General features: G+C 38.3%; 1 protein-coding gene across 2 annotated transcripts in view; it reads left to right on the forward strand.

Moving 5' to 3' along the window:
• Positions 1-12,900, forward strand: part of LOC124154994 — a 105,284-nt gene that overhangs the window by 22,087 nt on the left and 70,297 nt on the right. For both annotated transcript variants that reach the window (XM_046528753.1, XM_046528743.1), the window contains exons 8-9: positions 9,980-10,130; positions 10,588-10,798. In XM_046528753.1, coding sequence (XP_046384709.1) covers positions 9,980-10,130; positions 10,588-10,798 — 362 coding nt within the window. The remainder of the gene's footprint in view (positions 1-9,979; positions 10,131-10,587; positions 10,799-12,900) is intronic.

Genomic DNA, 12,900 nt, shown 5'->3' on the forward strand with positions numbered 1-12,900 from the left:
TACATTTCAGTAGGCAATGCTGGTTTTCCCGGTGTTTGACATCACAAGTGGTGCATTCTTTTAGTGTTTTTGAACACTATGTACGTCCAATGTTAATTTTCGTTCATTCCTTTGTTGCGTTTATTTTTCCTCTGGTACTCACAGAAAATAGTTGCTACGGTTGATTAAATGGAGTAAGAAAGAAAGGAAACTTTTTTTTGATCTACAAAGCTAAAGCTAAGTTCTATAGTTACTTTGCTTTGCCCACTGAAATTCCATGAGTATTCAAGATCCATATAAATTGTTGATACAGTAAAACCTCTATGTAGTGAACCTCTTTACATCGTAAACCTCTATACATCGTACCAACCCTCTGGTCCCGTCAGATTTACATGTAAATTTATAGGCAAACCTCTCTATAGTGAACCTCTTTATATCGTAAAACCTCTATATATCATAGCAACGAGAGACCCCCGAGACGGCCTAACTACCTCTGCATTTCGTACCGAGACAACTAGAGACCATTAATGCAGCCGCGATAACGAATATGTAATGACATTTTCAGCGATAAATGTTTCACGCTTATTCTTCTCTTTTACACCTTTACTTTACTGCAATTTTCATGTTAACCATTACCTAGGGCCATTTTGTCCCATACGAGAGCATACCTAACGGTAAATAAGAAAAAGGCAACGAACTATCCTAATCATTTTAAGTGACAGTAAATGAAGACAGAACGCATCGTTTTCTCTCGAATCATGGTAAAAATTGCGCGATAGCACTTGCTTTCTAATACTTAGGGCTTTATTTTCCTGTAAGTGCTTACATACTATGTTCAGTTAATAAAAGAGGCGACCAGCGCAGCCTATAATCCCTTGCCGGCGGAAATATTTCAACTAACTTCACTCCCATTTATGGAGACAGAATTACTCAACCGCATTGCTACTTCCGTTTCTAAAATGAAAATATTTCATGAATTTACTGCGACTCGAAATAAATCAAATACAATTTTGCAATTATTTTATTCCCATATTTCCCGGTGTAGCACTTTCTCACTGCCGCCTTAGTAATTTTTCGATACTTTTGTGAACCAAGGCCCTTTGTGAACGATCGTAGTTTACAATTTATTGCGCTTAGCGACAGTCATCTGTCTTGCGTGCGTATTTATGCCGCGAAATCTGACTCTTCCATCAGGAGTCCGGGACGTCAATTTCTAGCAATACTGACGAACATCATTCCATGCGCGACAATGTTAGGTGAAGGAGACAGCTAATTAGTTGACATGCGGTAGAGTAATGAAATTTTTTACCGTCGCCGCCGCATTCTGCAGTAGTTCGCCCAGCATTCTCACCGGGAAATCATGTCCTTTCGCAGACCTAGCGTTACTGTGTGCCCTCGACAGAGTTTTTCTTCGGAACGCTACGTGCATTGTATTTTGGAGAGAGGGAATTCAACAAAATTTTCAAAATTACGCTCAATTTCTTGTTTATTTTTTGCAATAGTCACGTGTTTGTTTATTTTTTATAATCTTAAACATGTCATACGTTGTAAGAATGATAAATCAATTTTTAAAATATATTTTAAGGAGTATTTTCAATTATTTGCCATAAAATATGAAAACATACGAAAATTACTTAATTATTTATAAGTTGATGATGGATTCAACAAATAAAACAAGGCGGCTGCTTGACATTACCGCATTCCGAGGATTTTTCCAAGCCATCGACGAGGGCAGGCAGAAGAAAGATGTAGCAGTGACCTTTGGAATACCATCTATTTTAAACAACCGAGGAAAAACAGAAGAAACTGTAAATCTAGGCTGCACAAATAAAAAACGCGGGCAGTGAAATAAGAGGATGAAGGAATTATGTTAAGAAATATAAAAGTTGTGTACTTCCCTCCAAACACTACTAGTAAATTACGACCCTTAGACCAGGGAATTATTTCTTTGGTCAAAAGGCATTATCGAAAACAGCTAGTGATTTATTTTTTATGGAGAGTGAATAGTGAAAACGACATTAAAAGTGCTCATGGAACATCCTTCAGTCCATGCACAGGCTGTGCCTTTCCTCAATTTTTGAGAAATGCTTCATCAAGGCTGGGATTATGGGTGGTAGCAAACAGGAGGAAAGTGAGATATTTGAGAATGAACCTACAGAGTACGATAAAATCAACAAAATAGTTGACACAAATTCTACATTTGAAGACTTTGTAAATGTTGATAATGATTTATTCATTTGTTCCTCACATGAGTTGGAAGATAGTGGTGAAGGAGATGTATATATCTTGCAGGATACAGTAAGAGATGGATTTAGAGGAAGATGTTAGTAATGAGGAATCAGTTACAGTTCCCACCAAAACAGAGGTTGAGGAATTATTGAACATAATTAAATTGTTTTTATTAAGCATGGAGGAATGCGATCATAATATGATTGTATTCAATAGAATTAAAAACATTATATCGAAAGAGTTTTAAAAAGGTTAAAGCAAACCCAATAACTAATTTCTTTCCTAAAAAGCCCTCTTGAACAAGTTACTAATTACCTTTGTGTAATCATTAAATTGTAAATATATGTTCACTAATGCATGCGTGTATGTTTAAATATATTAATATTATAGTTTATCAATAAAATTGTGCCTATCACTAAAACCTCTCTATAGTGAACCTCCATACATCAAAATGCCCAAATTTTGGTCCCCTCCATTACGATGTAAAGAGGTTTTACTGTATAACTTTTAATTAGAGATGCGCAAATAGTATCCGTGAATACTCTATAACTCAAATACTTGGAAGTATTTGATATTTGAGACCTCGATTAATTGTACTCAAAGTACAATCTCGAATACTTTGAATTTTGTGCCATACACTGTCGCACGAATTGGTCGTTGGTAATTGACTCAGAAAAACGTAGAGGACTATAGTTGTTTAGTGCATGCAGCGCGGTTTTAGGCAAGTTGACTGACTACATCAAATTTGCAGATTAGAGTGGTGAAAAGATACTGTTCAACGTGGGGAACCGAAAATGATGGGGGGAATAAATCCAAAAATCCCTGGTTTTCCCCACAAAACCCCTCAAAAAAATTAAAAATGACGGGGAAAAAAAATCGATTTTAGAGGTACCTTCCGTTATGCATTGAGCTACTGCTCCCGAACTGTTCCACTCATCGGAAAGATCATCACGAATTCGAATACTGCAAGGATGCAGGCTTCCCCTGACGTCAGTTTTGTTACTTTATGCTGAACGACGCATGACGAGGTGAGGGAATAGAACGAAACCCCCGCTTAGCGATCTCGAGAGGAAGGGTTGGATAGGAGAAGCGCGTAAAGGAGAGGTGGAGGGAGAGGAGCGCATTCCCTGCGTCTTTCAAGCAACGTGACCACAAATGAGGGAGTCAAGGGGGAACATGTTAGATTTTGTGACGTCATTGCCTTTAAAGTGAATCCGGGCGGCTGGGTGAGGTACGTGATATAAGCGGTTGGCGTTTCCAGTCTGTCTCTACTTTTTTGAGGGAGCTAATGCTACGATTGTTTCTTTGAAAATTGTACTGTGTAGACAATGTTGAATATTAGTACAGGCATCCCCTGAGTTATGTAAGAGATGTGTTCCGGCAGAGTCTGCATAAGTCTAAATTTACGTTAGTCGAACATTCTGAGTTAGTGCTTCAGAGATTTCGATCGGTGGGGTGAATTCTCAGCGGAGAAATGCACGGTAAATTCTCGGTGAAGTTTCATTCAATTCACTGTGATATTCATGAACTCTTCTGCAAATTCTAACGTTATTAGACAAAAAATCAATAAACATAAATATAGTCTGAGGGTTGCATCTCGAGCATCACCAATCAAAATATTATTCCCCGAATTGACCAATCGCGTGGATTTAGGAAAGTACGGTATCTCAACACTACATTACTAAAATGAATACTTAAATTGATTCATTATGCTATACTGTGATCTAAGGGCCAATAGTTTGTGTTGTATACTTACCTTTAATCAATATATCTTCTGCCTTTTATATATTATGTTGATTGATGAATCTGGTGGTTTCATTGTCACAGTTAATACACCAAGGATGTGCGTCAAGGATTACGAGCAAATAACACACAAAAAATACCAGTAAATCACTATATTCTTAGATACATTCACACGCACATACACTCAATCTTTCACACACGAAAACATACTTTCATTCTCTAATATCTCAATAAAATGACATGAAAATATCATCATTTGAATATTTTCTTCGCTGGAAACATGAAAGAGTATTTCCAATGCATGAAGCTAATTAAAAGTGAGCTTTTATTCAGCCAACTCCATCATTAACTTGCAACAAAGTTAGTGGGGAAAATCTTTCAATAATGCAGTATTCATTCACACTGGCACACAATATGAGAGAATGAGAAAATGCAGCTTAATAAAATCTTTGCAAAATACAACACGGTAACCCAGTCGCCAGAAACATGTAAACAAGTACGCAATTAATATCGTGTGTCAACTTTTTCTTCACTTTTTTGCAGCGTTCTTTGCCAACACTCAAAATTTCAATGCCTTTACGTGGGTACTAACCAATTCCTTTCCGCAATAAAGATTTCTGCTCGAACTTCATTTTCTTTTAATTCCACAGATAGAAATGTGCAAACTTAAGGATACAATTTTTAAATAGTTGAAAGTCAGAGTACGGGTGTGCATGCTGTGTAACAAGCAGTATTGTACAGGAGTGAGCGCAACCACTTCCATCGCTAGAACTGCAAATTTTCACTTTGATGGGTGACTTTGGGTTGGTAAGCAATTTTTCTACAGAAATTAATGAAAATTCCTTCGAGGAATGATAAAAATGGGTCACTTTGTTGTGTTTAGCATGTAAAATACTCGATAACTATTCAATATTTTTTCTGACATTGGGTATACGAGCGAATATCTACTTCATCGCGCTTGCATTCGAAAATTAACATAATCACTTGAAATACGGTTATCACTTACGTAAGTACGGATTTACGAAAGTCGAGGCATAGGTAACTCGGAGGATGCCTGTATTGTCTAGTTGTAACTAGAAAACTTAGTGGCAATCAATTAGAGCTGATAAAACTTAAGTTATCGCCAGAAATGCTTCACGTTTGGTCTTATTCTTTTTTAAATCTTGTGCATGTCATCCAATTGCCAAAGCTATCGAGATATCTTTGGGCCCAAAAAGTCACTCACCTAGCAGAAACGGATAATTGAAGCAGGTAGGCCAAAAAAGGTCAGTTGGTAAGATGGGGTAGGGATGAAACATGCTTCGATTGTTTTTGTGTAACTTGATATTTTCCTTCAAAGACAATGATTTATGGTCTATGTGATCTCAGAAATGAAAAAAAAAAACATCAGAGGCATGGGCTGATGGAGGGCCGAAGGTGGTTTTCTGAATTCTGTGATGTAGTTATGTATTTTGACATGGTTATTATCTTATGATGCAGAGATTCCGCCAATGTTTGTTCAATCTCTTGGGAAGAGTCACTCTATGTGCCAGTCATATTTTGCCTTTTTTATTTTCCTGAAATTCTTATACGTAACCCTTGCGAGAGCTTTTAAAGAAAATGGCTTATCAGGAAGACAAGCATAGCAATGCGACAGCACATTCGAAGAGAGAATCAGAACACTTTCTATTCTTACTTTGCATTGTTGCGTTTACTGAAGCTGTAATTTAAAATTTTGGAACCAGATCTGATGTCTTCTGCGACGTAGGATCTGATTTATCCAATGAAGGGCAATACCCTCGGATATTTGGATCTGAGTTATCCGATCTGACCATCCCTATATATAATAATAATAATAATAATAATAATAATAAGGTTTATTATCCGTGGGCAAAATACATTTGCATGGAGTCATCAAAAAGTACAATTACGAGGTGTGTTCAAAAAATATCGCGACTTTTGTGTTTTTTCAAAAATTATTTATTTATTCATGAATATCTATGAGTTCTTGCCACAGGGTAGAACGGTCAATAAGGAATATTACCTGCAAGTTATGCGCAATTTGCGCGAAGCAATCCGCCAGAAACGCCCGGATTTGTGGAAGAACAAAAATTGGCTTTTGCACCACGATAACGCCCCTGCTCACACATCGTTGCTTGTGCGCGACTTTTTGGCCAAAAACAACACACTAATGATGCCGCAGCCACCGTATTCCCCAGATCTGGCCCCCTGTGACTTTTTCTTGTTCCCTAAACTGGAGAGACCCATGAAAGGACGACGTTACGCTACGATTGACGAGATAAAGACGGCATCGAAGGAGGAGCTGAACAAGATTTAAAAAAATGATTTTTTGAAGTGCTTCGAAGATTGAAAAAACCGTTGGCACAAGTGTATAATATCTCATGGGGATTACTTTGAAGGGGACAAAATAGATATTCATGAATAAATAAATAATTTTTGAAAAAACTCAAAAGTGGCGATATTTTTTGAACACACCTCGTACATAAAAATGATCAAGTCACAAAACAAAATATACAACTTGTTGTAATGAGTTACAATTACAAAAACAAAAGTACAACAAGAAGGTCATTTTGGTTAAGAACAGTATACAAAGATAAATCTTAAAAGACACAGTTCATATATTCTTTTACATCATAGAACAAATGTTTTCGAAGGATATTTTTTACGGATAATTTGAATTTCTGATATTCTAGATCTTTTATTGCAGATGGCAGTTTGTTATAAATGTTGAATCCTTGGTGATTTAAACTTTTCAGTCTTTTAGCTGTTCTATGGCTTTTTAGATGGATGCCATGCCATGCCATGTCATGTCATAACCCATGCCTTGCCAGTCCTTTCTTTGAAAGCCCAAGTGATCTTATATGTTTCACAACAACATTCTTCACTTCGTGGCAGTTATTTATGTTCATAATTATATTTGTACTTTTCCACCTAACTTTTACGTTTGTACAACAAGTGTCACCGCAAAGTGGCATCATCAGGCACTAGGGATGGTCAGATCAGATACTTAGTATCCAAAGTTGCTTGAGATATCAAATCTGGATCCAAAATTTTAAATTAATGCTTGAGTGAATGCAGCGTCCGATTAGAGGGAGGGGAAAGAGTTCTGATCCTCTCTTCGCATATGCCGTTGCACTACGATGCTTGTCCTACTCATGAAACATTTTGTTTACAATCTCTCGTTGGGGTTCTGCCACAGAATTTCAGCCGTGGAAAATTTTAGGGCAAAATATGACAGGTACATGATGTGAATTTTCCCAAGAGATTGAACAACCATCAGGTGAATCTCTGCACCAATAGGATTACAACCACATCAATAGTAACTACATCACAAAACAATTTCATGAAACCACCCTCAACCCTCCATCAGCCAATGATATTTTATTCTTTTCTGAGATAACATAGAGACATCATTTGCTTTGAAGCAAAATATCAAGTTACACGGGAACAATGGAAATTTGTTTCATCCATGCCCTGTCTTTGACTGACTGACTGACCTTTCTCAGCCTACCACCTTCTATGCATTCTCACTCTTTCTGGAGGCCAAATGCTAGGTGAGTCACCTAATGCGCCCGAAGATGTCTCTCTAGCATTTGGTAATCGGATGATATGCATAAGATTCAAAAAAGAATGAAACCAAAGGTGACACATTTCTGACTGTATTTAAGTTTTTTTAGGCTATAATTGAAATTGACAAAATTTGTTTGATACATGTGGCAACTTATTAGGGAGTTCAGTCACTTGCAGGGACTAATAACAACCAATATCACTTAGTATTCATAATTATATTTATAACAGGGATGTGCAGGTACATAGTAATTTTTGTTCTTGAGTCTGAAGATGGAGGAAAATGTGAACAACGATTTGGAAGGCGGATGTGATTGCAGGCCTATGCCTAGTGTTCTTCTGAGCCCTGATTTAATGTAAGCCAAAGCACTATGAACAATGAGGGAAGCGCCAAGAGAACAACGCCTAGGGCCTAGGCGTTCTGTGGACACACCAGAAGTGCGGGCCCGTTTGATTTGGGACTTATTTACCAAATGCACCGGCTAAACAACTGCCTTGTAGAATTTTTGTTTGAAACTCTCTACTGGCTCTACTACAAGTTTGCGCCGTCATTTGCAGAGCAAACAAACGCTGAATCATCGGCAGTTGCTTGAAGAGAAACTACAGTAGACTCTCGTTAATACGAACAACGTTGTTACGAAGTTCTCGATATTACGAAGCAAATTGTTGGTCCCGTCGAAAAGGCCTATCCAAGCCGTAGGAAAAGAAACGTTATTACGAATTTTTCGTTTTTACGAAATTACGAATCTAAGTCCCGGTCCCGGCGGTTACAATATGAACTTTATTACGAAGTTAGACGCACAAATCACGTCATTTAGGTGGATATTCAATGCACTTAAGTTTTAATAATCGCGCCACGTTAAAGTTATTCTCGTGCACTGTGCCTAAGAGCGTCAATTATGGTTCTTTATTCAGTTTACGCGTTACATCATATAACAGCCTTCATTACTGTGAAGTCGTGGTGACCCACTCATAACCATTAGTAAATTGGATGTACAGTCAATCCTCTTCCTATGCACATTCGATGTACGAATTTTCAGAGATACGAGCATTCAAAACTTTCAAATTTCAAATTTGGCGCCTTTGGATTTGGCCGATACTACGCGGTTTGGCGCTGTGAAACTCTCACTGTAATCACCATCTGAATAAGGTATCATTGAATCTGGTGTGAATTTAGGAACTGTTCAGCGTTTCGCCCGTTCTTCGTTACCGCGGGGAGACATTTTTTCGGCTCCGGATGCATCGCAGGCCCCGATGGATCAGGTCGCCACAATCGTGAGTTAGCGCATACGTGTAATGCAGTGTTGCATCCCGCAGGATAACCGTACTCCTCGATAACTTACATGCAGTCCGGTTGGCGAGGGGTGTCCGATTACGGCACAATATAATACGGAGGGGTGGATAATCCTGCGTCAGCACGGTTTAAAGCCAATCGCTGTCCCCCAAACGCACCTCACACCCTCGTCTAGTCATACAACGTTGTCAAATGCACATTCGAGCACCGAAATAAGCCTGACCAACCAAAATAAGCCCATTCTTCGAAACAATAGAACAAGTAATTATCCCTCTAGGTCCTTCACGCTCGTCGTCCCTTCCGGTTATTTTCTTCATGGAACACTTAGCGAGCGTTTCCCTTTCTTACCTGGCTCCCATACCCCCTACCCAGCCCATTGTCTGTTACTGGACAACTCTCGGTGGCCGGACTGTAATTTTATCAACCTTGGAACAAGGTCTTGGGACGCATCTGGTTTGAACATCGGAGTTAATGTGTTCGGGAAGATATCAACCATCGATTGCGTCATGGCGCAGTCTTCTGTTGAAAAACTGAAACGAATTTTCTTGTTTTTATATATTTCCGCGTAATTTAATAGCGTTTATAATACACTATTTCTTTCGACGATTCTTAAAAGAAACGTTCTTACGAACTTCGTTATTACGAACCTCCAATTTTTCGGCCCCGTGAACTTCGTAATAACGAAAGTCTACTGTAATTATTTAAGTCCCTTAGGGCTATTGAAGGTATCAAATCAGACATCATTCATTATTATTTATTTATTATTGATCATCTCCTAATTCCTACACTCTTAGAGGTGTGTTCAGAAGAGAAAATGTACCCAGGGGATTGGAAAAAAGAGAATATGTTGGTGCATGCATTATAGTATTGCTCATTCCAGAGATAACCATCGTTAAAGTGACTCGACTCTTTACTTTCGTGTGGTTACAACTTGATTTGAGACTTTGGGTCAAAAATTACTACTTGCACATCCATGTTATAAATATAATTATGAATGCGAAGTGATCGTTGTTGTTATTTTCCCCTGCAAGTGACTGAAGTATCAATTTTTGGAATTCATTTGTGGCACCAGTTGGTGACATCTTCCGCTTCACAATAGGAATGAGCTGGAGTCTTTGGACAATTCATATTTGATGAATATCAAAATTCTTTTGCTTATGATTGCAGGATATTGAGCCTTTGCTGAGTGACATTTTGAAAAGTGCTCGCTTGAAGGATAGAGGGGGATCTGGTGGGCACAGGATGCTTCGCCGCTACAACCATGAATACGATGTGGAAGATGATGCGAATCCACTGGCTGAAGACGATGGCACCACAGGTAAGAGCATTGATGTTGCAAAAAGCAAGGTAAATCTTCTCAACTGTGGTACAAGTGTCTACTATCTTGGTCTTTTTATTGATAGTCATGTTTCTCGTCTACTCCGTGACCAAAAATTCTGTTGCTTGTTTATGCATTGCCTGTATTTGGCACTGTAAATTCTTTTCCATGTAACCACGAACAACAATTTTTTGCCTTCCTGACTTTCATCTTTTTATTGTTGAGCAGTACAATAAGCCCTCAATGCTTCCCCTTCAAGTTAGCATGCCTAATTGCGTAGGCTTGCAAGTTGTCCAGAAAACGCAAATATATTGTTATGATTTTGATTTTTTTATACTTCCCAAGATAAAGATTTGTTATATTCTCATACTTTTTATTCTGTGCAAAGGCGATTAGGTCATAACTCGCCACTGCAAGTTAGTTTCCTAATTATTTCTCATTTTAACCTTACACATAGATGTACTCGGTCGTGGAGAGCTGTCTGATCCAATAACCGGCAGGCGTTATGAAGAACCTGATGGCAGGAGGGTAGCACGTAGATCAGAAGACATGTTGCAGCGCATTTATAGGCTTCGTGAAGCCGAATCTGGTACTGGTGATGGTCGAATGGCAGCAGAATGGAGGCGCTTCCGTGATATTCAAGAACATCTACCCATTGCAAAATTCAGGTATGGCCAAGGCTCCTTAAAATAGTCTCTGTCTTCCAGTTTGAAGGGACATTCTCTATGTAAATGATGCAGTTTTACTACCTTTTTATATTTTTTAAGAAGTAAGTGTTGTACAAGATGAGAACATATATCTATTACTGGCAGAAAAGCGAGTAAGATATAACGTTTCAAAGTTGCCAATATTTCACAGTCCGGTGGCTGATGTCAGTGGCATGGGATCATAAAAACATACTCGTTCTGGCCCCACACGATTTAATCCTTTTATCATCATGGTTCACCAATATTCTTGGGCTAGGTGAGCCTCCTTTTGAGGGTCTGCGCTTAGCAACTTCCAATACCCCACCTATTGTTCCAAAAATGCAATAAATTCTTTAACAGACCTGGACCCCTCTTTCTCCCACTTATCTCACAGGTCTTTCAATCAACTTTTTCCATGACAGGAACAATAGGAGAACTGTCCACTCTTCGATACGATATGATCCCATAGCCCCCAATGCACCTGTGTATTCGATCAACAATATAGAAAATGTCTGCAATTGTTCAGTGGACTGCTCGGCAGGTTTCAAATCCAATTATGCCTCCAAATAGACATTCATCAACAATGACGGTTCTTAGTAGCGTTAATTTTAAGAATCCCAAGCCCATCGCATAATGGCACAAGCAAGAGGCAAAAACGACACCAACGACAATGCTTCCCCTGTAAGATATGGCCGTAAATATATAAATTTCTCAGCATCCAATAATTCAGTGAAATTATGAATGGCTGCCACAAAGATGTCGTGAAAACTCTGCCATGCTTTAAGATCTCCATCAAATTTGACCAAGTTTAACTTGGTTAACGCAATTCTCGACATCCCAGCTCCAGTTGTGGGGTCACAGAGGCGGAACCTACTGCTTCAGCATGAAGTGCTGTGGCCATTATCGCTTTAATGTGGTATTATGTAATTTTGAACTGCTCTATCTCAGCCTGAAAACTCGCAGCTTGGTCAACATCTTCTTTCTTATAATGCTAGACGATTTTCGTTATTTTTTCGGGATAGTTAGAACCAAGTTCACCTAATCCCTCCGTCATTACCCTCAATAAGGCCACATCTTTCACGTCACCCAGATCAGTTTTGATTCTAGCAGCGAACTGGATACAAATAATTTTTTACCTCAAAAGCTCTTCTTTTACCAATAAATCCTCAATGCAAGCCATGATATACAAACGATCAGCTTTATAAGCCTAATTAAAATCGATACCAATTAAGCTGCCACTTCCTGAGAATCAAGATGAAAAAATCTAACGACAATGGGTTCAGTATCCATAGGCATAATAGTAATATGTTTTATTTGCCCAAAAGACCAAGGTACATTTGCACAGGTGTAAGGCACGTCCATCAAAAACATAAGTTACTTCACAAGCATAAAATCAGTGTACATATATATCACATATAATAATCACTCATAACAAAGAAAAGGAAGAAAAAAAAAGAATCACATTGTATAACATTCCATCAAGCCCTTAACTCATGTAAATATTCCTCCAAAGAGTAATATGAGCCTGAAAGAAGGAACCTTTTTAATTGTATTTTAAAAGCATTAAATTTTTTAATATTTTTTACATCAGCAGGGAGTTTATTATAAAGTCGTACCCCCATTTCCCTCGGGCCCAGTTTGTTTAAAGTTGTAGTAGTGTAATGTATGTTATGCTTGCATCTTGTGTGATGGGAGTGATGGTCACTATTAAGGGGAAACCTTATGATATTAGATTTGATGTACAACACAGTAATCATAGCATAAATGCAAGGCAGTGGCAGAAGGCCTAGCTCCTTGAATAAGGGTCTGCATGAGTATCTGGATGGTTTCTGGGCTATTATTCTAACAGCCTTTTTCTGAAGTCTGAAAATGCGTAATGAGTTGATATGAGAGGAGCCCCAAAAAATTATACTGTGTAAGATATGGGAATATAACTCCCCATAGTACAGAGTAAGGAGTGTATCCCTTCTTACTGAACTACTGAGTTGTCTCAGTAAGTAACATGTGGAACTTAGTTTATGACTCAAGAGATCAGTATGTTGGGTCCAAAAAAGATTTGAACTCAAACATACACCCAGAAACTG

The sequence above is a fragment of the Ischnura elegans genome, chromosome 1 (genome assembly GCF_921293095.1).
Source record: "Ischnura elegans chromosome 1, ioIscEleg1.1, whole genome shotgun sequence".
NCBI classification, from domain to species: domain Eukaryota; kingdom Metazoa; phylum Arthropoda; class Insecta; order Odonata; family Coenagrionidae; genus Ischnura; species Ischnura elegans.